The sequence below is a fragment of the Thunnus maccoyii genome, chromosome 4 (assembly GCF_910596095.1).
Source record: "Thunnus maccoyii chromosome 4, fThuMac1.1, whole genome shotgun sequence".
Classification (NCBI taxonomy): Eukaryota; Metazoa; Chordata; class Actinopteri; order Scombriformes; family Scombridae; genus Thunnus; species Thunnus maccoyii.
Window position 1 is genome coordinate 33,867,268 of NC_056536.1, and position 27,909 is coordinate 33,895,176.

Sequence of the window (27,909 nt, forward strand, 5' to 3'; positions counted from 1 at the left end):
GTCTCCAGAGGAGTCTGACTCTGAGCGGGCGTGTGACACTCTGTTGATGTGTATTGTGACGGTGTTGAACCACGGACTGAGGAACGGAGGAGGAGTCGGCGATGTTCTCCGCAAACCATCCAAGAACGTAAACAACACTTTTTTTTACCTTAAACCTGGCTTTTTTTTAGCATTTTAAGAGAGAATTTTTGAGTTAGTTACGTGTGTTTGTGTGTGTAGGAGCCGTTGTTTCCCGCCCGGGTGGTTTACGACTTATTATTCTACTTCATCGTCATCATCATTGTCCTCAACCTGATCTTCGGCGTCATCATCGACACGTTTGCCGACCTGAGAAGTGAGAAACAGAAGAAGGAGGAGATCCTGAAGACAACATGTTTTATATGTGGTGGGTAGAAATAAATAATAAATGAACAACTTAGTTCATTTTCCAACCACTTTAATAACTCGCCAACTAGTTAACATCACGTCATTTGACACACAGTCTGGTTCTCTGTGTCGTTGCAGGTCTGGAGAGAGATAAGTTCGACAATAAGACTGTGTCATTTGAGGAGCACATCAAACTGGAGCACAACATCTGGAACTACCTGTACTTTATCGTTCTGGTGCGTGAAAAAAACAAGACAGACTACACCGGACCTGAGAGCTACGTGGCTCACATGATCAAGGTAAAACATCACATGAAAGACTCTATTTAAACACCCAAAATTCAGGGTAACAAACATGGATCTAAACATGAAAACTCCAGTTGCTTCCACAGCGTCTTCTTCTGCTTTTTCAGAACAACAACCTGGACTGGTTTCCACGGATGCAGGCGATGTCTCTGGTGGTAACCGATGGCGACGGGGAGCAGAACGAGATGAGGATGTTACAGGACAAACTGGCATCAACCATGAAGGTGGTGATTACTCTGACCACTCAGCTGACTGAGCTGAAAGAGCAGGTATTCACTCACAAACACACTCAAGGTTAAAGCTTTACTGTGAGCCGCTGACGCTTAAAACATCAACAGTGAGCTCGGATGAAAATCTGGGATTTTTTTGGGGATGTTGTTAAAAACTCAAACAAAACTTGAGAGTAATTAGCACCATTAAAGCAGAAATGAGTCTCAGAACAGACTGCACTATAATAAAAATGTCTCAATAGTAAAATGATGGCCAAAAATAACAATATGTAATATGGATGATATTATTATTAATGTGGTATTTTGTTCCCTGAGTGAGTCATCATTCAGATGTCCAGATGATGTAATGCAGTTATGTACTGTAATGGGAAATTGCTGATCACTCAATAAACACACAAAGAGAGCATTGTTAGGTTATGAAATAATGTAATTAAATAATACAATCAGAAGTATAATGCATCATAGTTCTGGAGACAAAGATACCACCTAGCTATCTTTTCTTTGTCTGAAAGGTTAACCAGTCCCTTAAATACTACTCGTACAGAATTTAAGACATCTGTTTACTAACCTTACAGGTCTGCAACCAACCCTCAACTAACCTAGGAACAGTCTTTCTTCACGACCATATATGACAGTACATAAGCATGCACCAAGTAGCATCATAAAATAACATTACTACTATATTAAATTAAGGACAAACCACACTATCCTCTAAAAGCTGATCAGATTTACACATAAACATCTACATAACTACAGTTTATCTTATCACTGGCTCAGGTAAAGGTATAACAGAATAAACCTAACTGTTAAACACACAACCGCCTCATCTTACACAGCAAAGAACTAAGTTTAGAATAGACATAGCACACACAAACTAACACTAAACTGAACTTAAACACTGTCTGAAACATGTATGATATATTAAAGAAATATATCAAATGATAACCTATTATTTAGTTTTCTTTTACAGTACGTGAGGCTGGTTTGTTGATGGACAGGAGTTGAAGCAGTGCTAACCTGTACGTCGTCGTCAGAGAGTTTATGTATTCGACACAAAGAGCAACAAAACAAACAAACTAAAGTTCTCGTTCAGGCAGAAAGAACTTTGTTAACAGTTTAGATACTCAAAGGATAAAGTCATACATCTGAAGTACATCCAAACTATCAGAATAAGTGACTCTATCTAAATACTGTTATTCCTGATCAGGTCACAGAATCTGATGGGTCAAAGAATACGTTGTAACACCTGTTTTTTTCCTAATTAAAAGATCTTTAGTCATAATAATGATATAAGTTATAATTATGAGAAGACCTCCAATATCTTTTCTTTGCTGAATGCAATGAGCTTCCATAACAACCTGTATCTCCAACCTGGAGATTAGATGAGAACCAGAGATATGAAATGTCAATTTCATGTATGTGACACATTGAAATAACAGTCAAGGTTACTTTCACCCAAAATGGAATTAATGTTAATAGTCTACAGCTGATATGATCTGCTGCCAGTGACGTGTGTTGTTTAAAAACGGTGAAAGCGAAGGCCAACAAAGGTTAAAAATGAGAAGCAGCTACCGAAAAGTTTTATACATTGTTCTTGTGTAAAAAAAAAAGAGCAGGGAGAGATAAATGGTCAGAGGTCAGAGTTCAGCTAAATCTGGAGCCAGATCCAAAAATGTAACCAGCTGTCAGAACCTGGAGCTCTCGATCATACTGATCCAAGCAGCTCTTTTGTTTTGGTTGCTGCTCAGGTTTTTGTTTCCTGACAGACTGATGATTTTTCCTTTTTCATGACCAACATTTTAGTCCTTTTTAGTTTTGTGAGGATACAGGAAACATTAAAGAGACTGAAGGAAAGTTTTTTCCTGACGTTGACCTTTGACTGCTGGGTGTGGGCTTACTGTCCTTCATGTTTCGCTGCAGATGACAGAGCAGAGGAAGAGGAGGCAGAGGATGGGATTTGTGGATGTTCAGGCGGGAGCCAGCGCCGCACTTCCTCCCAGCGCCGCAGGAGGAAACCATCAGATCTACAAAACGTAAAGAGGGACTGCTGATTATCAGACTGTAACACACATGAATGGACAGACTGTTCACTACGAGATCCACATCTGTAAACCATACAGCTGGACTGATGGACTGTTCTAAGGGGGGGGGGGGGGTCCTCCACATGGTTAAAATAAATACAAACACTAGAACAGAGATATAAAACATACAAATTATATGTTTCTCACTAAAGCAACAAAAAAGCAACATTTCTCGTCTCAGACTACAGATGTGTTAAAACGTACTACTGTAGATAAAACTCCTCCTGAGAGCCATATTGTAGGTCCTCAGATTGATCCACAGATCCATCTGATTGATTTTCTCTTCACATGGCATCAGCTTAATGTGCTAGCTAACATCTACAACAGTAGCTAACATCTGGGGAGGTTACAGTTGCTTCCTATCTGCCTGCCAGCTCGTTTAAGTCAACTGAACAGAATCTTTTCATTTCTGAACACTATTTATGACCAACAGTTCATAGATAAAAACCTTCATTGGAGACTTTTGCATCATGTCTGTGGTGAACCTCCATGACAGACCGATGATGATGATGATGATGTGATGCAGCCATAAGACTTTTAGATCAATCTGGAAGTTTGTGATTCTTAAGATTTCCCACAGCAGATTCTGCAATTTAATACCAATTAGATATATTTCATAAAGAAACACAATTATGCAACAAATAAAACAAAGTAAAAACCTAATACAGCTCCACTAATAACAGTAATAATAGTTATTCTTTATGGTTTACAACAAAAAGTGACAAATATTTGGTTTGATGGGAACACAGATCTTATTTTATAAACTGAAAACACTTTGAGGGAAACAAAACTTTGGAAAATGGGGAACCTAAGGATCAAATTCTTCCTGGTTTTAGATTTGTAAACTAATGTTTTACTTGTGGGGTCAGTGTCATAGAAAGACAATGCTAAAATGTAAGTGTGTATGTGTAAGCTTAGAGAATGAACAGGCATCAACTGGCCTCTGTCATTTTGAGAAAATGTAAATAGAAAGTGACCTGCAGTATGTTTCTTTGCTGATGGCAGAATTAACTATGTCAGCCAAAAGTTGAACCAGTTGTTTGTCCTGTATTTGGGGAAAATATAGTGTTTTTTAAATGATATATATTGTTATTGCAATTATATAGTGATATATTTATGACTTTGTTTTTAACACTGTAAACTAGCTCAGTACAGACACTGGATTATGAGTGAACTGCTTTTAGCAAAACTTCATATTTGTGAACCGAAAATAACATATTTTATTTAGTTGATACGTACAGACAGTGAGGAAGAGGAGGAGGAAGATGATGTCATGTCGACCACACATCTTTAACAATTAATTTACTATGAAGAACAAAATGCATGCTTTGTAACATGTTAATGGATTCCAGATATTCTGCAGTGTGGACTGATCAGGTTTAAGGGAAATATTTCCAATGTGTACATTTTTATTTAAAGATAAAAACACAAATGTTAGAGTTAAGTGACTTAATTTAAAGAATGTTGTATTACTGAAATTGTCAAGAAAGCGGAGTGCAGCTGGAGTTCTTTACATGAGTTTCCAAGCAGTTTTTTCAATGTGCCATTTTGGCAGAAATATTGTGAAGATTGCACAAAGATAAAAGTCCTTGTTAATAATAGTGAGATTGTTTGGATCTGTGGTTATTTGTATGACCTTTATTCCTGGACAGAATTGTAATACTTAAAATCTTTTGTTCAGAACTGTCAATCAAACAGTGGCTAAATGAAAGCACACAGAGTCTCCAATGTGGAATGTGAGGATTTATTTAAAAAGAAAAAGCATTTTTTATCGTTTCTTGTGAAAATTATATATTTTGTCTTGGAGGATCAGTCATCGACGGCCAAAAGGAACATAGAGACTTTTTCCTGTTCAATAAAAAGTTAACAGTTGATCAATGTGTTTGGAAAAGTTTTTCTGTGATAAAAATACACACAAACACAAGACTCACATATTCCATCTGATATATGATGTCATACTGTATCATATATAGTATGACAGAGATCATAATATATCATCGGTGTCAACAAAAGCAGTTTGTAGCAGGTCATATGATACCACGTCATAGTAGTAGGTCATTATTTTTGTGTTTCTTCATTTATTTATTTTGATGATTTGTAGTGAACATTAACGATGAAGGTCCTGAATGTGCTCATGTGTGGTGCAGCTGTTGTAAACCCAATAAAACATCTGGAGACTGAGATGATCTCATTTCAGTTTGCTCAGTACGGCAGCAAGTCGCTGCCACCACCAAAAGAATATTTGCTCAGTTTCTTGTTAAGACAAGAAACTTTTTTTTATTATATATATTTTATATTATTTTAACCTGATCCTTTTAACCTAATAACAAAGTGTGTGTGTGTGTGTAAACAGAAAAGGAAATAAAACTGCAGTAGAGAAAACTAATCAATCAATGATTTTTCATTTGGATGATTCAATTTCTCAGATACACTGTATGGCCAAAAGTATGTGGACAGACGTGTGTACTTTTGGTCTTTGGCTGTTTTTATGGTTTGTTCTTTTAGTTCCAATGAAGGGATATCTTCAACGCTACAGAGTACCGTAATATTCAGACAATACTGCACTTCCAGCTTTGAGGCAACAGTTTGGTCCTTTTTCAACATGACAACGTGACTGGTCTGGTATGAGATGTCACCAATGTTCAGGTGTCCACACACTTTTGGCCACATGGTGAAGCTGGAATAAGATTTGAAGCTGTTTCATCGGTTTCTTGATTACTTCTGTCTCATGTATGTTGAGATTTCTTAGTGATGTCAGTTATTTGGATGAAACGCAGGATCTGAAAAAGAACAAATGAAATATCGACTTTAGGCTGATGAGTGAAGTTACTGAGAGCACAGAAATGTTCCATTACTGCAGGACGACTTTTCATAAACCAGCATTTTAGATGTGCGACGTTTCCATCCAAATGCAGAGTTAACTTTAACCCAATTTACAGAAAATCAACAAAACAAAATTCAAGTTAATGCTTGTTTCCAGAGCATCAGTCAAAGCTCAAACGATGGAGAACATGATGGAAATATGACATTTCTGTTAGTTTCATGTATTGATGTGAGGAAGGTTACAGTCTCCTCATCATCGCTCCACACAGATCTGATGTTTTCAGCTCTTCAGTGACGTTCAAGTCACATGATTCATGGGCGTCATCATTTATTCACTCAGTCTGTTTACATGATTATATTGGCATAATTTATGGATTTTGTTTAATCTTCTGCATTTTCACTCAGATTTTTAACTGCTAATTGAAAACGGGAATAAAAACAGGTGGATTTAAACTCACCTGCTGAGAGTGAAAGTTCATTCTTAAACATGAAACATCGTTTGACACAAGTTGCTTACTAACTTCTTCCGGAGCTTTGAACCATATCTCATGTTCGTCATCAGCAGCAGTTGTCATGACAATAGTGCACTTGTCACCGTGTGACCATGGTTCCATAGTTAGGTCACATGACTGCGCCATCTCCATGACAACTAAGCAAACTCCATCCTCAGTGGATGGAGTTTGCCATGAGTTGGTGAGGATGAAAGCCCTGAAAGAGCTAGTAAGTGGATCTTGAATTGAATTTGAGACATTACTGGCACAGCTGACACAGACTGACTATGACTGTAGTATTTCGGCCTTTTCCTCTCTTTGTAAACTCCATGAGGCAGATTATTTTCAGTCACTCACATTGACATCTGTAAGCCACCTCCAGGTACTTGTAGGTGCCTCTACAGGGGTCTCCAAACACTGAGTTACTGGCTTTGACAGCACAGCTGCTTTTCCCGTTACAGCTGTGGATGCAGAGTGACGTGAGTGAAACTGTATGAAACTGAGTATCTAACTCCCTTGTTCAGCAAAGACTATGAAATGTACCTTTCAGCAACTTTGCTTGTGGGTTTTGAACAGAGGACGTTTTGGATCTGAGAGGCAGGTCGTCGGTAAGAGCATGTGGTCTGATCACGACGTCCATAATCAGCTCCGTAGACAAATAAAACCTGCCCTTCATCTGACAGAACGAGAAGGAAAAGGAATAAATTCAGATGAAGAAACTATAAGTCTGCTTGTTACGTGAATCCATCATACATGAAACAAATGAGACTGTGTGATCTTACCACACTGCAGCTGTGCCACAGAGCTCTCACATGCGACACTTCGGACTGTGAAAGTAAACATGAATCACGTGATAAAAACATAGTCGCATCTTTGATTCACATTGAGTCAGAAGCAGAAATGTAACTGACTTGCTGGGAAGCAGGCGAAGGTGGTGTCCAGGTATTTATAGATGCCATGGCAGGGATCAGAGGTACGAACCACGTTTATGTTTAGTTCACAAACCCTCTTGCCATCACATCTGCAGGGAGACCAAAAAGAACACGAGTCTGAGTTCTGGTTCTGGTTCTGTCAAACCTTCAGGCAGCGACATCCAGAGCTTGCGACTTTAAATCTGGTCATCTGAAGGTGACCAGGCTTTTTCTGAAAATCACTTCTCAGACATTTTTTAAAAGCCTTCCATAATGCTAGCACACAGTTTTATTTCCAACATATCTCATCTGTTTTATCGGGGACCGAGCCCTAAAGGCAGAGGACTACTGTAAAACAGTAGACCCTGTTGTATTTCGTGTGTTTGTTTCTTTCTTCTTCTTCTTCTTCTTTCTTTATTATTACACCCTTAATTTGACCCCCTAAACATGCTCAAAAACTCACCAAATTTGGCATGCACATCAGGTCTGGTGAAAAATTTGATAAAATGTAAAAACTATCCCCCAAAGTGCCAAAATGTGCTCTATAGCGCCATCTATGTAACTAATATGGCTGCCACGGCCCGTAGGAATGTCGTAGAGAGATCGAACCAAAACTCAATTATTTGTCTCATCAAGACCTACAAATCATATGCTGACACCCCTGCTGACATCCACGGCTAAAATGAGCTCTATATGCTAAATGTCTTTAAAGAAGCAGCCTTTACACCACTCAAGGGTTTTTGTTTTTAAAAGCAAATTGTTTTATTGGCATATAAAATTTCCCCCCACCCCTCTGATTTCATCAGGTGGGGGACAATGATATAGTTTAATGTCCTCCTGTCCTCCCCAATTTGTTGAGTCACCAGCTGCCACTGGTGTGGGAGTTGAATGCAGCTCATTTTTGTAGGATGCAGCAGAAAGGCCTATATACATACAGTACATTATATACAAACTTTGTATGAAGTTTGGTGTTATTATCATTTATTTTACAATAATTATAGGTCTTATATGTATAATTCAGTAGTGGGGATGACCTATGAGGGGAAGGGAAAAATGGTGTGAGGGTGACAGTTTAGTGATAAAAAATACCATCAAAACTAAAATTTGTAGCTCTGTGCTGCAGTTTTTCCTTTATTAGGGCCCGAGCACCTAGTGGTTCACTCACACTCTCCATTCAAATATATGAGTATTTTTCTGTGTCCAGCTGCAGTTACTTATTGTCTCTACACACCTGACAGTACACATGTCAATCAAACTTTGACCAGGTCATGTGAGTTAAAAGTCTTTACTTTTCTAAAAATAGACTTGATGAAAATTAGGAAATTAATTTGTTTTACACACAAACTCATCAAGAGTTTTTAAATTTACTAATTGAAATTCAAGTGAATGGGCCCAAAACTTGCATAATTTTGATGACACAGGTGTGAGCAAGACAGACATGTCTCACCCTGCAGAAAATTCTCATCCTGTCAACCAATCTTTCAAAATAAAAGCACACCACACTTGTAAGAAATATCCCTCATTTTTAAAAAGCAAAATGATCTGATCCCGACGGGCCAGAGTGCTTGCAGCTTTAATTACCATTATTGCTTTTTTAATCTTTTTATTATTTTATTGTTATTTAGTAGTCAAGTCCATTTTATTCAGGTAGGTAATAAAATCACAAGTTACAAATGTCCCTTTCCTTGCATCAGCCTTACCCACAAGTGTCATAACAATAGTATGAGTGGTCTGATGACTCCTAAAAATAATATTAGAATAATATAATTGCATGATACAGTATGTGGAATATATTAATTGAGTTTGTACCTTTTCTTGAGGACGTTCAGAGTGCCGTGCAGAGAGCACTCTGTATTAGCAAGCTGGTTTGGAGGTCTGCCCTCGCTGCAGGTCTCGGCATCTGCTCGTCCATACAGAGCCGTCTGCACGCTGATCACTCCGGTCTCTGTGACATCACAGGGGGACACATAAGTGACACAAACAAAAGGAAAAATCAGTCAGAAAGCAAAGACTTAAAGGACATAGCACCATGCTGCTAGAATGACTATATCAGAATAAGCCTTAAGAAAACAACATTTGTAAAAATGTGTTTGAGTTTTTCAGTCGTACCACAGCTCAGGTGCTGGACGTTGTGTAAGCCATCACAGGTGACAACTCTCTCTGTGGACACAGCGGTGGGGGGGAAGACAGGCTGTGCTCTAGAGAGGCCTGAAATGGAAAGTTTGGTTTATAATGAGTATTTGTTAAATAAATAGCTGTCAAATAAAAACCCAAAAGAGCAGAAACAAATAATAATGAAAATGCTGGTATTAATATTCTAAAAGTGGAGCTACAGCAGGTTTGTCTTGATGTTTCCGAGGATGTGAGACAAAATGAGGGAAGTGACGAACAAACAAATCCCTCCTTGATGAACACAAATATAAAATTTCAGCTAAATAATAGACTTTGGCACCAAAAAGACACAGACGCACATTGTACAGAAGGAGGACTGTGGATTTTTTCCATCATCACTTCCATTGTAATGGTCAGTATGAACAGGAGGAATGATTACAGCAAGAAAACCAGGTTTCACTGTTCATTTGGGCTCCTGACTGTTGCTTTAAGACAGAATGGAAATACTGTGAAGCCGTCCTTTAACAGTGAGACTGGTCATGCTGTTCACCTGCATGAATATGATTGGATGTTGCTTGTCAGTTGTGAAGGAACCACTGATGCTGCACATGACTGAAACAAGTGATACCCATCAGTTGCTTCAAGCTTGACTTCAGTGTTCTGTTTATTTATTTCAAGTACCATGTGTAGTTTCCTGGTATCCTGGTTTTCTGTTTGATTGTATTATAAATACAGAATGATGGAGGTGAAGATCAAATAATAAAAGTTGGGTTTGTTTTGTGAGAAGGTTGAGAAGATGAAGAGGAAAAAGAGGAAAAAAAATGACAGGACTGAAAGTGTGTTTAAATGTGGTTTTAGTTCATTTGAAATAAGCTTGATTATTGGTAAAAATGAGAATCATGGATCAGGATGGAATTATAACTTAACACAAAGACACGTGATGTAAAAGTATGTTTAACACTGTAGAACAGTTTCAAACATTTACCTGTTTTCACTAGCAAACACGCCGCTGCCAGCACTGAAAAACAAACATCACTGTTACATTCAAACTGAAAATGGATTTTTTTTCAATGTAAGTTCATTTATTTCTTCAGGTCTTTTTAAATCCAGCATAACTGTGAATTAATGAAAACATTCAGCTTGCAGTAATTCTACCTTTAAACCTTTGAACAAATGTATTCAGATCTACAGAATATAGATGTTTACACAGGTAAACGGCACCATGATAAACGGTTTTAATGTTGTAACTAATGGCTTTATTAATAGTTAATAATTTAATAATGCTTAAAAGATAAATGGTAAATCAATAATAAGACTTTTGTGTTGCCAGGTTGTTGTTGGTGTTTCTCCAGCTTTGTCTTTTTGGCTCACTTATTAACAACTTTTACAACTGCAGGTTGTTTTATTGGATTATTGTAAGAATTGACTTACTAATATTCACTAATATTTACTAATTCACATTGGTAAATGCAGACTTGCATGCTTTATTAGATTCTTTATTAATAACTTGACTGTTAATGACTCAACATTAACTATTAATGAAACTATTTGTTACAACTTATCATCCCTTTATAAAGAGTGACATAGTAGAAAGTTGTACTGACTTTTTGAACATGTAATTGTGCTAATGATCTAAAAAATACAGTTTAAGTAGAAATACAACCACAGAAAAAAAGGCATAAAACAAAGAAAATGCACTTACATCAGTAAAGATTTGGCATTTTATCTTTTATCTGACTGTTTTTAGATGTACTGTTTTTTTATTCAATCCAATTAAACATAATAAAACTGATTTTCAGCAATAAAGCAGGAACTTCATAAAACTTTGATGTTAAATAAAGCCACAGAATAAAGATGTGTGTGTTCAGTCAGGTGTGTACTCACACAGAGAGCTGCTGAGTCTGAAGCGAAGCATCTTTCAGAGGAAACGTCTTTAGGTGAAGAGTTAAAAGAGGGAAAATCTGCAATTTACTCTGTTGGGGCAACAACTGTCTGTTTATATGCAAAACAAGCAACCAATGAAAAAACAGACTGTGTTCCTTGTCAGAGAGTGGAAGAGGAAACTAAACCTGTTTTAAATAGTTTGTGATGAAAAGAAAACATCATCAGTCCAACAGCTCACAAGCTTTCCGGGAGGGCAAGACACTTCATAAATCCACATTAAGTTTTCTGACATTAGTGAGTCTGCTGAGTCCCTCAGTGTATTCAAGAGACACAAACACTTGAGCCCCTTTAACCTTTTAGCACTTTGTTGATTGTTGCACGTATGTCTTGTTGTTTACAGTATTTCTTATGCACCAATGATTTCTGATCGCCAAAGACAATGAAGACGCCTACAAGCTGGAGTCAGTCAACTGGTGCAGGGAAAACGACCTGGTCCTGAACGAAAAAAGACCACTGAAATGATCATCGACTTCAGAGCAAAACAATCAATGAAAACACCTATCTTCATCGACAGCCAACCTATTACAATAACTGACTCCTTCAAATTCACTCACATCAGCAATAACCTGACATGAGACCTCAACACTAACAGAGACTCTACTTCCTGAGACAACTCAAAAAACACAGAGACAGGAAAGGTCTACTTGTCTAATTTAACACAGCCATCAATCAGAGCATCCTGTCACTATCCATTACTGAAACACATCTAAGCACACAATAAAGTTAATGTATAAAATTATCACCACAGCATCACAGATCAAAGGCTGTAAACTCCCCCACACTGGACTCCATATACACACAACGTACCATCTCACAAAATATCAAGATCACAGGTGACTGTCTGCACCCGGCTCACCATCTGTTTCAGCGTCTCCCCTCTGGCAGAAGGTACAGGAGGAAGGACTGAACGCCTTAACTGGGGCTTCTTCTCCAAAGCCGTACAGTTGATAGATACACAAAAATTGGTCTAATTATATTGTATGTGTAGCTGTGTAGGTTACTATATGTTTTTTCTTTTTGCACTTATGTCCTTAATGTTTGCACAGGTGTTGTATGTGATGCATTATTACAGCTATTCCATGTGTATTTGGATTAACTCCACCAGCCTAGCTGTGTGCTGATAAAAGAAACTTGATCTTGAACGTGTCTGCTTCCAGTCCTTTCTTACAGTAACTAAAATGCTAATGCTTGATTGTCTTGCCTCAGTTTTGGAGTAAATTGTTTGCCAAATGACAAAATGTAAATGTTCTTGTTGTCATTTGGCAGACAAGAACAAACAAGAAAGATCTGAGACTTCCAGTGTCCTTCACTGAAGTCCAACAGCTTCCATCAGCACATTTAACTACATAAGAACAAGTAAAATATATAATTACAGCAACCTGCTTCTCTAATTGTTAATGCTTTTTCTTTATTTTATTTTATTTTTTGTTTAAAAGAGGAACAGTCAAACTGTCCAACACAAACCCACTGACACACACAGGATGGACACACAATGGATTGTTTCACTGAATGTGTAACAGAGTTTAAACTTAATTCTTCAGAGAGTTTCAGGACAGCTGAAGACACCTGTCAGGTATTTCAGGTTTTTTAAAAAGTGCATCCTGCTGGGAAAGCTACCAGCAGCTTCCTGCTTTACTGGTTATGATCTGATCATTAACCTGAGTTTACTGATCAAATCTGAGCTTCTCTCTTTCCGAAGAAACAGTTCTTTGTGTGGCGTCAATTGTTACCTCAGGCAGGGAGTTAATTCTGAGGTCAATCCTCTTGTAGTTTAATTAAGAGTGTTTGACGGAACAGGATGAACAGGATGAACTTTTGTAAAACCAACATACCTGAAACACCTGACGGGTCTTCAGCTGTCCTGAGCCTTTCTAATAACTAATGTAGACAAAGTGGAATACTGGAAATAATAACATTGTCCACAAGATTTACTAAGAATTCATTTTAAACTACATTTACTTGTATCACAGATTCAGTTGGTAGAAAACACAAAGACCGGAATCTGAAACCTTGAAATGTTGCATGAAGCAAAACATCTGGACAAAACACACAAAGTGAAATTGTGTATTATGACACTGCAGCCAAAGATCATCTTTAACCTCTTCCACTGCCTCCCTACTATAGACCCATTTTTTCTGTTTTAGGGGGGACAGGGACCTTTAGGTGGAGATAGCAGGTCAATATTATCTGCCACATAGAAGTAGTGATACATCATCTGAAAGTTGTGAACCTGAAGATTAATTTGAAATGCATGTTTTTCTAGTCATAAATCTGTATTCAAATTTTGAAAGTATGAGGGCTTAGAACATTATGATGGAAGTATATGATGGTCATTCCAATGCTCAGTTGTGTCTCATAAGTTGTTTTGGGTTGATACCATTTGTTACACAGATTTGGTGCAAGATTTTACCATTTTTAACCACTCACGAATTGATAAAAATGGCCAAAAGTCCCTATAAAATTCCACATAAAGACACCAAGACCTTGAGGAACCACAGAAAAATTCATGCTCTGGTATCAGAAATCTTTGACATTTGGAGATTTCTGTAAGAATTACATTTTTCAGTGATTGGATTGCAAACACTTTTGTTCTAGAAATTGCACAGAAACCCCCTTATTGTAAATATAGTTAGGAAAGTCAAACATCCTCTGAATGCTCTCGGTCTCTAGTTTGTGGTTGTAAAGTTTCATGAGGCTTTGATTATCCTCGAGGTCACAATAAGTCATTTCATACAGTGAGGTCAAGTTTCAAAAAATGGTTTCACTATAATAAAATGGCTACTATGGGGACTAACATCATCACACATGAATACAGTTGGGCTCATTGAATCCACAACAGTCTCAGCTTTCCAGTCAGACCAAAATTTTATACAAGTCCAAGACTGTTTAGGGACCCCAGTACGCAGAAATATTCAAATACACCATTTTTAGAATAGTTGAAAATAACACATTTATACTGCATGAAAAAACTGATTGGGATTAGCATAAAGTGTTCATGTCTGTAAAGGGCAGACTCACGGGTACCAATAGAACCTATTTTCATTCAGATTCATTCCTGAGGTCAGAGGTCATGGGACCCCTTTGAAAATGGCCATGTCAGTTTTTCCCCTTGCCAAAATTTAGCATAACTTTGGAGTGTTATTTAGTCTCCTTCCCGACAAGCCAGCATGACAAGGATGGTACCAATGGAAGCTTTAGGTCATTTAGTTTCATATGATATCAGAATCTTCAACTGGCTTTAAAACTGAGCCAGCTGCAGCCTCTGAAAGACAGTAAAGTCGGCCGAGGACGCCAGCATCCTTATGGAGTTTAAGAGGTTAAACAGAGACGGGGTGACAGGTTGAGTTACAGATAAAAACTAAAATCATCAACATAAATCAAAGTGTCTCCATGGTTGTCTAATTATACTGATATTTTGGTGTAATTATGCAAAGCAACTTTATTTGTATATCATGTTTCAAACACATGGAGGCAATTCAATGTGGTTTACAGCATGAGCACAGAAATGTGTTAAAACACAATTAAATGGGAAATAAAATCAATAACAGTATAATTAATGAAACGAAACAAAAGAAATATAGAACAGGTCCAGAGATAATACAGTTATAAGTACAGTAAGAAAAAGTTTTTACTTTTAAATTTGAACCTCCAACACTTCTGTCTTCTGATCACAGACTGATGGGACATTTTGCTGATTGATTACGAATGTCATTCATTTGAAAGATTATTGTGATATTACTGTAATTTCAATGTGTTCACACAGGATCTGCAAAACAAACAGATAATATATCCATGTTAGATCATTAATATTACTTATTATCATTATCATTAACATCAAGTACAAAAGTCACAAAATAAAGCTTTTGCATTAATCGAGCTGAAAAGTTGTGATGAAAAGTTGTGATTGGCTGATTTTTTTTTTTATTTGGCAGCAGTGTTTTGTCCCACTTTAAACTGTATACTTCTATACTTTATTTATGCCCTTTGTGATAAGTATTTAAGTATCTATCCATCTACTGTGAGCAACTTTCCTGTCCACATGTGGACCATATAAATATAATCAGCCTCTGATACTCACATTGACACATGTACGCCACCTCCAGGTACTTGCTGATGCCCACACAGGGGTCCCCAAACACTGAGTTGCTGGCTCTGACAGTGCAGCTGTTTTTCCCGTTACAGCTGTGGATGCAGAGTGACGTGAGTGAAAACAGGCGTGAATGTGCACTGAAGCTCAGCTGTCATCTGAGAGACATCTTTCACTGCTCTGCACTTCTAAACTTTATACACAGTCTGGATTTCCTGAACCTGAAGTTAAAATCAAACAGTACCTTTCACCGACTTTGCTCGCAGGATTGGAGCAGTAGGTATCTCGGACCTGAGCAGGTGAGCGTTGGTAGGAACATGTGGTATGGTCGCGGCGTCCATAATCAGCACCGTAAACAAATAAAACCTGACCTTCATCTGACAGAAACACAAGGAACAGTTGGACAGGCAGAGACCAAAGAAATGTAGTTGAATATTGAGATGAGTGTTGGAATGTGATGTAAATATAATTTTGCTGATGTTTGTTCCATTATTAATGCACCATATTTACAAAACCATATGCAAAAGAGAGTGATCTTACCACATTGAAGGTGTGCCAAAGAGTACTCACATACAACAAGGTGAACTGTCAAAGTAACAAGAGACGGATTAGACGACACACTATGAAGGCCTGTTCACAGCTGACATACCCAAAACTAAACTGGTGAGCTCATTGCTAACACGCTAGCCCAGTCGAGAATATACCAGTGCTAATCAGTCACCGAAGTTCTCCAAACCACTGTCTATTTTCTGTTTACTCCCCCATCCTTTCCTCTCAAGACTGTACATCCAACACATCCTCATACCAAAATGACAGAATAGGTCTATTTCTAATGACTCGAAAAACGACCTATATGAGTGTTTTCAGCGCCCTCTAGAGGACGGATGGGAACCAAAAGAATGAGCCACAGGACCATTTTATAATATAATAATGTTTTATGGTGTGACAATGCTGTGGTTAAGGTCTGGTCAGGTTTAGGCACACAGGTTTAGGCACCATTTGGTTATGTTTAGGGAAAGATCATAGTTTGGACATCTGAGCCACGGCGACCCACGGTGTCTTTCACAGAGAAAGACGCTTGTTTGGAAGCGGGAGGTGAACCGTGGTCTCCTGCAGCAAACACCAGTTCTTGCCATCTTGCTTTTTCTTCTTTCACTAAAGAAGAACGTGATGCAAAATACTGGTGCGAGACCCTCTATGGACAATATTAAGACGATTACTATGAGAAAAACAAACTACAACTTAATTACTTAATTTCAGTATTACAGTTAGAACATATACTCTCATGTATGTGCTCACATATTAAAAGCGAGGAAACACAAGATACAATTAACTAATGCATGTAATTAGTACAACTGGTGGATAAACCAACAAGAGTGTGCATGAATGTCTTGATCATGTATTTACAAATTCTGGTCATTTATGTTCAAAAGCAATATCAGTCCCAGTGGGGTGAAGTCATCATAATTTAGTGGTGCTTGTAAGAAAGACAAAGGTCTCAGAAGCAGGACCTATAGTAGTATTCAGGAGATCAATGAAAGAATCCTGTGAAGAGTCATCTATAGATAATGTTAAAAATATATGTTGGGAATATGTGCTAGAGAAGAATAATCAATATGTTGCCCTTGAAGTCTTTAACGTGTTACTTATGCAAATGAAACAGAGAAACAAGCGCCGATTAGAGAGCAGACAGTCAGGAAGTCGAGATCACCCTGGATAGAGGAGAAACTGAAGGAACTGATGAAGCAAAGAGATCATGCAAAAAATGTAGCTATCAGATCAAATGATGAGTCTGACTGGCAAATTTATAGGAAGTTACGGAATTATGTAACAGGATTAAACAAAAAGAAAAAGTAATTGTTTTATGAAAATAAAATTAAATATGTAAAGAATGACAAGAAACAGTTGTGGAGTTTAGTGAATTACATGATGGGACGCATATCTTGCATATCATGAGGTGGAAGAGAAATCCTTGACTAAACCAGTGCAAATTGCTAATTATTTTAACGATTATTGTCATGTTAAGGAAAACAATATGAGGAGTAATATGCACCAAGCCAGTAATAATACTACCAAAATACTAACTAAGGATTTAATGATGAAGAATAAGAAGTGTAAATTTAAAATTAAAACTACAGATGTTGAGTATCTGCTTAATAAATGCAAGGACAGACTAATAATTTAGATTTAAAACTTCTTAGAATTGTTGCCAATTTAATTGCTGTTCCTGTCTGTCATATTAGTAACTTGAGTATTGAAAATGTATTTTTCTACAGGTATGGAAGATCCGCTTCAAAGAATTCAGCTGCACCATTTTCTGGTACAAAGAGACGCCCCGTAAATTTGTTATGAGCTTTAGGAAAGGTAATGGAGAGAATTATTTTTGAACATATACAAACTTATTTTGATGTTCACAACTTCAACAGTGAGCAAGCAAAGTGAGTAAGATAATAGGATGCAGTTTTACTTGATTTCAGTTTGGTGTTTGATGTTATACATCATTCTATGTTGTTAGATAAGCTGAAACAGTACAGCTTCACTTTTACTGCATTAAAGTGGATGGAGAGCTTCCTGACAAATAGGAGGCAGACAGTTCCTCCTGTTGTCTTCCCATCGACCATGCAACTGGGTCAATTTTGACTTGGGAGGACAAAAGTCCACAGATGCTATAAATTTTAATAAAACACCCAAAATTCAATGAAAGTAGTGATCATTACTTTTACTTGCAAAGTGTGTGGTATGGAACCATCCATGTGATTTGCAGGCAATTAGATGAAAGAAATCCATATTTCTGACCCGAGGACATTGGGAGGGTTAATGGCAGATTGTTAAAGATCAGACATGTTACTTGTGGAGTACCTCAAGGTAGCTGTTTGGGGCCACTATTTGCTAATGATCTTCCATTAGTTTTAGAAATTGCTCAAATTGCTATGTATGCTGATGATTCAACAATATATGCAGCTGCATCATCATCAGGAAAGCTTAATAAATGAGGAGTTGAAGTTAGTGGTAGAATGGGTAACAAACAACATATTGGTGCTTAATGTTGTTAAAACAAAATCTAGTATAATAGGATCAAGGTATCCGTTAAAAGCTGAACCAAGGCTTAAATTAAATACAAACAATATACCTATTGAACAGGTACAAGAGACAAAACTTCTGGGTATAACCTTGGATCAAAAATCATCATGGACTAAGCAAATTGATAACATTGTGAGTAAAATAAAGGAGAAAAAAATATATAATTTGTGATCGGCTTAATGTCCTGTTGAAAGGATGACAATTTTGCTTCTCTTCTGTATAAACTTAATTCAATGAGATGAGCTGGTTTGTTTGGTGTGTTTATGTGTTTATAGTGTTTATGTTAAAGTGTGTATGACTGTATATGTGGTGGACCCCATGAAGAACAGCCAATGCTTATGCTGGTGCTAATGGGGATCCTAAGAAAGAAAGACGGTCACATGACCCTCGCCGTGCAGGAGGGAGGAGTCCATCAAGAGTCGCCCCCCCCACCCCTGTAAAGGAATCACAGCAGATCTACTTAAACGAATTTAGTTCACAGCTTTTTGAATGCTGCTGGTTAAACCTATTTGTAGCTTTGCATCACTCAGATACAAATATAAATTGGCTATTACTCAGAGAGGAAAACGTCCTAAATACCTTCACATCAATTTCTTGCATTTGAAGTGTTTTTTGTGTTGTGTTCATGTTTTTTTATATATGCATTCTATGTTTGAGTTATCTATGTTTGGTGCTGTGTGTTCTGTGTTGTAACGCTGCTGTGCAAACAATTATTTAAGTTATTGAATCTTGAATCTTGTCCAGACTTACTTGCTGGGAAGCAGGTGTAGTTGGTCTCTAAATATTTAAAGATGCCATTGCAGGGATCAGAAATACGGACGACATTTGTGTTTAGTTCACACACCTTCTTGCCATCACACCTGTGGGAAAAACAAACAAAAAGAACTCAAATATTGTAAATTCAATTTTACTGATATCAAAATCACATCACATTTAAGTTATAATGAGATCTGATGGGGGTTTAATGTTAAACGTCAGTGAGCTGCTTTGTTTGGGTGTTTGTCTGACCGTTTGGCTATTTCAGCAACTGTTTGTTTGATGATCAGGATGTTTTATATATGATGTGCATTAATATTTGCATGGATGACAAGAAGGAATGAGATATGTCATTGCTTTTTGAAACTTTCTGTGTTAATAGCGATCTTATGGTAACTTTTTACCATCTGTCAAACCACTACACCCTGTCATGGAACTGCTCCTGTCCCTATACAAACATACATATTTCCAGAGATCCCTCATTGAAAACCTGCCCAAGGAAATACGATCATCACAGCGACAGACTGAATAAAAGAGGCAGGAGAGGAGGCGTCTGACAGGAAATAGGCCTCCACATGAAATGGAAGGTTTTACCCACATCAGCGCAGAAAGGACTGAAGTCTCAGGTAAAAGCAGAGGGCGGGGCTCTGTGTGTATATCAGTGACTCGTGGTGTAGACAGTATACAGCTCAGGAAACAGTCAGCATTGAGGACATTGAACTGTTGTGTCTCACCCTGAGGCCAGTCTATCTGCCTCGGGAGTTAAGAAGTATTCTGATATGTTCAGTTAATGTTCCCCATGGTGGTGATGCATGTAGAGCTGCTTTCTGAGTTGTGGACTGTGTTCAAGAACAGCTGCAACGTACCCCATATACCCCCATCCTTATTGTGGGAGATTTGAATAATGCACTGCCTGGTTCTTAGCTATATATACAATGTGACACCAGGAAAATCGATATTGAACATGTCACTATGCCAGCTGTAACATGCTAACTGCTGTATGTTTCCTGTTAAGTGCATGTTAACATGATAACTTCATACTTGTTATCAGCACATGGGATCTTTAGGGACATGACGTCTTGTTTTGTTGGAGATGAAATTAAAATGACCTGATTTCCTGCAGCCCCTTCATTCAGCAGACATGCAGACATACTGATTTTATTGGGTTTGTACCTTTTCCTGAGGATGTCCACAGTGCCGCGCTGGGAGCACTTTGTATTAGACAGCTGGTTTGGAGGTTTTCCCTCGCTGCAGGTCTCAGTGTCTGCTCGTCCATACAGAGCTTCCTCCACACTGATCACTCCGGTCTCTGTGACATCACAGAGGGACAGACACATTATCAGAGAGATTAAACTACAATGAGTCTTACAGTCCATGTTAACTTTCTCTACTTGCATCAGTATTGGTATATCAATAGATTTTTTGTTCTGCCCCTCCTAGAACTTTAAGGTAATTGCAGTTTTGTGCCCCCTTGGCTCTTGACCCCATGATATGTTGATATGTTGAACTTGTTAGCAAACAGTTGCTTATATCCACGTCCAGCAGTTACAGAGCAACATCATCATTCATTTGGAGTCGTGCTTCTGTCCACCTGGTGAATGTGAGTCCAATATTCACTCTCTTTTAGCTCTGTTTTTACTCTCTACCAACTCCTGAGGGAAATATCTGGCTCTTTAGCTGCTAAATGCTCCACTATGTTCACCAGCTAGTCTACAGCTAACTGTGTCTGTTTGCTGTTTGGTGCTGAGCAGGTAGTGTTGGTAGTGTATGTAGTTCAGTCATACCACAGCTCAGGTGTTGGACACTGTAGCCGTCATCACAGGTGATAATTCTTTCTGTGGATACAACTAACAGATTGTACACATATGAAGGGATTAGTTGAAGTGTGCTAAAGGTACATATGTAAAAATATATACTGCATTGACTCAGATATTTACCTGCTGTTGTGAGCAAACAGGTTGCTGCCAGCACTGAAAAAGACACATCAGTGTCAAACATGAGAACAGTTTTTTTCTTTTGCTTTTATGTAAAATCATCCAGCATCCTGTGTATTACAGGCTGAAACACGAATTAATTCAGTAACCATTAATCATTTGAACCATGAGTATAACCTTAATGTCAACTTCAATCAACACAGAGGTCCTTTATGTTTATACAACCTGACTTTCACATTTAATTGTGCTTGTAAGGAAAAAAAATCTCTCACCAACCTAATTAAAGTCATTTCACTAAGTTTGGTAATTCACCCAAAAGTAAAACAACAAATCAAATCTGATCCTCAGTACAAACATTTCAAACTATGGAGGCCATGTCAGTATATTTAAATCAATCAAACAATCAATTACTTTAATTGTACTCAATGGCCATTTGGTTGTGCTGCTGTGCAACACAGGATAAAAACACAAAGCACATCAACACAACATAAGAATATAAAAACATCTGACAGTTGAAAGCAGAGTAACAGTTTCAACATAAATATATAAATAATGTGACATTTGAAGATGTCTTAGATTCCTTTAGATTAGAGTCCTGAGTAGGTTTGTGTGCTCAGGTCAGCTTTTCCTCACAGACTTCAGTTGAGAGATGATTGAGGGGATGAAAGAGTTTTTGTGTCTGTTAGTTTTTAATAATAATCGTAAAAAGAGAAGCAGAAGGTCAGATCTGACCAACAGGAGCCGAAGGGACTCTGCTGTCTTCAACAGACAGACTTTTACGTTGAGCATCAGCTGCAGACATTTACCACCATATTCACATTTTCCTGTTTGACAGTCAGAGAATACCAACAGATAAAAGAAAAGGATTAACTCAATTACAGTTCGATAAAACATTGACGTCAGAGTCCTGTCCACATGGGATGTAATTAACCAGCTATGGCTTTGAGTTTATCCCCTCACTGAAAACACAACCATGTCGCACAGTATGTCTGACCCTACTCTGTTCTATGAATGATAGATTTAAAATCGTGTTCCCATCCAACACTCTAAAACTCCAGTTAGATATTACAAAGCAGAAATATAATTGAATCAAAGTTGTAATATTTCTGAATGGACATTATTCCAGTGAGTGTACTCACACAATGTGCTGCTGAGTCTGAAGCGGAGCATGTTAGAAGGTCCAAGTGAAGAGTCCGACTGATGTTACAGACACACCTGTATTTATTCTGTTGGGTCGTATTTGTTTCATATGAAAAACAGTTTAAACTCGACCCTGGCTCCCGTCCAGCGGGTTAAAGTACAGTTTCTGTGAAGCCAGAATGTATGTATTTATTGGGTGGAGCAGACTGTAGTTAAGATACTGAATTATCATACATTCCATGATTATCAAAAAAGAAAAACATTTCCAAAGAACTCCCAAGATTTAAGATCTAAGGATATTTGCAAAGTGATTGCTCAGTGTTTGGTGTGCTGAGGGCCCCTCCCTTCATTCAGGCAGCATTTCTGCAGTAAAAATCCTAATCTAGTCTTTTATAAGTGCGCTTTTTTCTTTAATCCAGTGTTCCTTCGTCATAGAAGCATATGAAGACTGCAGAGTTATTATGTTGTTATCTCTCCAGTGTTTTTAAACTCTTCTCAGCTCTGTTTGATACAGAATACAGTGAACAAGTCTCGAAACATCAGCACACCAGAACGTTTACCATGTTCACCATCTTAGTTTAGGATGTTAGCATGCTAACATTAGCACTAAACACTAGGGATGGGTTTGATTAATATATTAATCAATTACTAATCTGATATATCCTTTTTTCACTCTTTGATATCCATTCCTTAGTGATGGACAGTGAGCGTGCACGTGTGGACAAAAAAGACATAGTGGTCTCAGACTGTTGGACCCCACTGTACATATTATACTTTCGATGACTAGACAATTACTGCACATGTTATTCACAACATCAGATATTCTTTCTTTTTCAACTGAACTTATGTCTTGCATTATGGGTTGTTTGTAGCCTTACTGTTGCTAGGCTAGTAAGTTTCTTTCAATTTCTTATGTGTTTTAGAGTAGAAACACAGCGAGTGTTGAATCATCCTCAAACAGAATGAAGCTGTCACAGATGATGAGGAGAAAATCATTTGGACAGCTTCTGACTCTGACAGACTGTGAGACTGTGAAGGACAAAATACACAAACATGTTTTTTACTTTATTGGAAGTATTTAGTCTTATAATCAGGGTCATCTAATCATTGGATTTCTTCTCTGTGCGATTACTCATTGTGGAATCAAGTAGATCACATGACCGCTTGATCTGTGAAAAATGTGAGAATCAACGTCCCTACTTAACAGAAAGTACAGCTGAGGCTGATGGGAACGTTGTTAGTCTGCAGAAAAGTATTGGTCAAGTTTAGATCTGATGATGGCCCTGAATGAAAAGAAAGGATAAAGTAATTACAGACAATTCAACTTGATCAAACTTGTCATAGAAGTCCACAGTAAAATCAACTAAAGGTGCTCCAGCGTGATCCAGGAAGTCCACAGGAAAATGAGCAATGCTCACATTTATCAGTGTGCCAGTTTACAGTCATGGAGAGCAGGGTTCTGTTTAATCAGCTCTCCTGAGGTCATCTGGCCGTCACAAAGGCTAAGAACAGAAATCCCAGCTATCCTAGAGTGGGCCAACTCAGTTACCCACCTAAAACCCTGACACAGCAGAGAGAAGTCTGTGATATACACAGTTCCTTAGTAATTATTACACACTACTGAAACACTACTCTAACAATATTAACAGTAACATCACCAGTCTGCAGGCCTCCCATGTGAAGGTCAAACTCATGATGACCCCCCTCCACACTTATTTTGGGCTCCTCATTTGGTGCCACGTGTCTTTCTTCTTGGGGCAACTGTGCTGGACATGAAATCAACAATCCTGCAGGAGAAAAAGCCCTGTGCTCCAAAACTGAATGTTCACTCAAAGTACATCACAATTCAGCAGTCACATTAAAACTGCTGTTAGAAGTATGATGACAGCCCTTTAAACTCAGGCACATGTTGTTGGAAAGTCCAGCAGTGACTCCTAGTGGACGAGAATGTGAGTGACAGGCTGCTGATTCAGTTACTGCAGATTAAGTGAACAATGAAGGGGACAGTTTTTTATCATCAGGGCTATTTTGTTCTGTGTTTATGAAACAATGAAAGAACTGATTATTACCTGTAAAAAAACACATTTCCAAGTTCATTGTTTGGTCTCAGTCTGCTGCCTGATTAATCAAAGAAAGTATAATTGTTCCATATAAAACATGTTAATTTGTAGAACAATGAGGTCAACTAAAGTGCTTTACACAAGGAATATAAATGCATTAAAACACACAGAAATGGGAAAAAAATCAATAACAGAATGATGGAAACAAATAACAATAGACCCAAATTTAATAAAGGAAATAAACTTGCAGTAGAGAAAATGAACAAAGAAATATTATAGTTAGATAGTATGGCTTTCATTGGCTTCTTGATTACATCCCACACCTCTCTTGACATTGCACTTAATCACAGACAGATGAGACATTTTGCTGATTGAGTATGAATGTTATCAGATCTACATGTTGTTGTATTACTGTAGACATGGAGCTGCAAAAGAACAGACAGAATATTCACTTCAGTGTTCTGTTACTACAGAAGTGCTCCTCATAAACCAAAGTTTTACACTTATTAACACAACTGCATAGATGAACAAATGTCCCGTCATTGTGTTTGGTTCCACTTTAAATCAAGAACAGTTGTGGCCTCAGTAAATGACTGGAAGTAAAGGACTTTACAGAACCTAAACATTCGGCTCTGGTCTGGTTGATTCATCAGTAACATTATGTCTGGGCTAATGCTAATGCTAATTCTGGATGAGCAAGAACGTTATGTTCAAACATTCTGAGGAGAGTCAGTCTGTTGCATTACTGGAGAGCACAGTCACATGGACACATCTGTAACCATGGTAACTGTACACAACAAAGAGAGCGACAACTGGTGCTTCAAAATGCTTAGAAGACATGAAAATTAAAAATGTGACTAATATGTTGAGTAACACTGTACACTGACTTGAAGCATAACAACACGTATCAAGTTGTGGTTTTGAGCTTACAGCTTTTGAAATTGTATTTGGTTTTTGTAACGTTTTATTGTTTTAATTGGGTCGCGGTGGTTGGGGTTACTGCTGTAATTGTCTTTATGTATGCATGTATTTGAAAGCATGTGAATACATTGACATGGACCACCATGTCTTAACATGGACCACATTGTATTTTGACATGCAAGTGATTATTTTAACCCAAAATATGATCTTTCCCTAAACCTAACCAAGTGGTTTTTGTGCCTAAACCTAACCAGAACTTAACCACAGTGTTGTCGAATCATAAAACATCATTACTGTTTAACAAGCACATCAAAATACACTAAGATATTAAGGGCCAAGGATGGACAGAGGTAGCCTAATCAGAATGCCTAACCATAAATAACAGCACTGCATCCTTATCGGTTATCAGACACTGATAATGTTTATTAGCTGACAAAACAGACTTGGACAAAACTTGGGGTTGGTCTCCAAACAATCCCTTCTCTGAATAGAATCACCTGCTCCAGTCTGCTGCAGCATTCAAGCCTTTATTCTACTCTGTTTCTGCACCTTGTCAGGCTCAGAGATAATAATACATTTGCATTGACGTTGAAAACCTGTGTAGGTCTACTTTTTTTCACACATAAAACTGAGGAGGAATCAATAAGGGAATTGATAAAAAATTGGACCAATAAGTAGAATCGATCACGTCATTGGTATAAATAAAATCTTATCAATTCCCATGCCTAATCTCAATGCATCTTGGGTATATTCACACCTATACTTAGAGCGGCCCACTTGTGATTGGATCACTCAAGACACATGTTAATGTCAAGTGTAAACAGAGCCTCAAATACAGGTCACAAATGTATAGCTTCGTTTTTTTCAAAGAGGGTCAGTCATTTCCTAGAACAGATACAACAATTTCCTAAAAAGATTCACTTAAACAGGAGTAAATTGTGTGTTTTCAGCTGCAGACTGATACACATATGGCAGAAACCATAAATAGAAATAATGGTATGTAATATAATAGTACATAGGAGATATTCCTGCATATAACCCCTCGTGAAGCCACAATTTGTTTTTACACTTCAATTTCCGTACGGATTTATAAAAACGAGATGTTAATTAGTGAGCTTTAGAGGTGTTGAGAGATGGATGTAATCAGCAAGCAGGTGTCAAATAAATGTATTGAAATGTAGTACAGTAGAAGGATAAAGGAATACATAATAGAAATACACAAGTAAATTGTAATTAACTATAGTACTTGAGTAAATGTACTTTGTTAGCTGCCACTGCTCTAAAATACTTCTACTGAAACACAAAAATGCTACATAAGACATTTTAACTTTAAACAGATCCACTTTACTAAAGTACCATTCATTGATCTATTGGTCTCTGTTATGTGTGTGTATGACACTGCATGTACAGTATGCCATTGGTGTTTAATCATTTTGATGATGCATTCCTGTGGGGGAAATGGTGGTTTGCTTTAATTGCAGTTGGCAGTAAAGTGGTACCAGGACAGCACGCACAGCCCGGAGGCAGCTGCTGTCAGCGGAACTTTGATTTCACTGGTGATGAGAAGAGGTTTTTATTCTGGGGCCTCATCAGACTGGTGCAGAGCTTCAGCCAAGGCCTGACGGAGAGAAATGAGTATACTGTCTGATGTCACACATTTCTAAATATCCTGAACCACTCCCCTTATTATGTTGCCAACTGTGAGTGTGTTTGTGTTGACTAGTTGAAAGTGTCAGAATACCAAAATGTTGCACATTTTCCAAGAGTGCTGAACACTCACAGCAGTCTGGGCTTTGGCTTCTCTTTTCTATGAAGCATTGTCAATTCTCAAAGTGCTTTTCACTTGTATAACTCAAGAGCTTCTAACTCTTGACTTTTTTATCCGTAAGTTTGTTGACTTACCCCCCAGAGCACTTGCATAAACAGAGAGAAACTTGAATCAGGAAGTGTGTATCTTCCTGTTTGATCAACGTGCTTCACACTTGAAACCTGCCTGTGGGTTCATGTTTGATAAAAATCATAAGAATGTGGTTAACAGTTTTCACAGAACTCCTCTAGCAACAAGTCAAAACATCAACCTTGTTTTGATATTTAATTAAGAAAATTGAATGAAAAAACACTTAAATGCATTAAAGTTACTACAAGGAACTTTCATTTTGTGTTGACTTAGTGACCCCTGTAGACATGTTTGTTTGTGGCTGTGTAAGATTAATAATTGTAATATGATGATGGTGAAGCAAAGTAAACTTTGTTTAGACATAGCCAATCTTTTCACAGATGGTCTTGTTTGTTTATGTAGGTCATATAGAGGCATCAGAGGCATCATGAGACTGTTTCAGAACCAGTTAAAAGTTCCTTGTAGTAACTTTAAAGCCCAAAGAAGTAGTCTAGACAATGCAGATCACAGGATTTAAGTTAGACAATTATGATTTTAAAAACATTGAATGTTATTTACAGGAAAGAAACCAAAACCCCTTTCAAAATAAAAGCTCCTTTTTAAAAGTGGGATGTTGACCACTTAAAAAAAATCTTAAGTGTCTATACATAGAGCTATCAAATGCCAATGGAAATATATATTACAGTAAAAAATAAAAAACCCATTATGAATCCAAGCTATGAAGGTATTTAATTCATTTTACACAAACATGCATGTCTGCATCTTAGAGC

The 27,909-nt window shown here is 37.7% G+C and overlaps 2 protein-coding genes across 2 annotated transcripts in view; one reads left to right on the plus strand and one right to left on the minus strand.

Moving 5' to 3' along the window:
• The window catches only part of itpr3 (inositol 1,4,5-trisphosphate receptor, type 3), an 82,267-nt gene extending 77,411 nt beyond the window's left edge, over positions 1-4,856 (plus strand). The window contains exons 56-60 of the mRNA XM_042409625.1: positions 9-127; positions 220-385; positions 505-665; positions 779-940; positions 2,822-4,856. Of these exons, the coding sequence (XP_042265559.1) occupies positions 9-127; positions 220-385; positions 505-665; positions 779-940; positions 2,822-2,938 (725 nt within the window). The 3' untranslated portion in view covers positions 2,939-4,856. The remainder of the gene's footprint in view (positions 1-8; positions 128-219; positions 386-504; positions 666-778; positions 941-2,821) is intronic.
• Positions 4,857-6,645: 1,789 nt separating this feature from the next.
• On the minus strand, positions 6,646-22,369 carry LOC121895754 (rhamnose-binding lectin-like). Its single transcript, XM_042409177.1, has 16 exons — positions 22,261-22,369; positions 20,972-21,157; positions 20,361-20,496; positions 19,182-19,291; positions 15,891-15,935; positions 15,595-15,727; positions 15,342-15,445; positions 15,025-15,029; positions 11,204-11,234; positions 10,305-10,337; positions 9,317-9,415; positions 9,017-9,152; positions 7,208-7,317; positions 7,079-7,123; positions 6,840-6,972; positions 6,646-6,757 (listed from the first exon to the last, which is right to left on the minus strand). Exons 1-16 carry the CDS (start codon positions 22,289-22,291, stop codon positions 6,646-6,648), a joined length of 1,449 nt encoding a protein of 482 aa, XP_042265111.1. The 5' UTR covers positions 22,292-22,369.
• Between the last annotated feature and the right edge of the window lie 5,540 nt (positions 22,370-27,909).

Coding starts and splice junctions, on each gene's coding strand:
- LOC121895754 (XM_042409177.1), bottom strand. CDS start 22,291: ATGCTCCGCTTCAGACTCAGCAGCACATTGT. Junction 9,153..9,316: donor CGTCCAGCACCTGAGCTGTG/GTACGACTGAAA, acceptor GTGATGTCACAG/AGACCGGAGTGATCAGCGTG. Junction 6,973..7,078: donor TGTGGCACAGCTGCAGTGTG/GTAAGATCACAC, acceptor TCGTTCTGTCAG/ATGAAGGGCAGGTTTTATTT.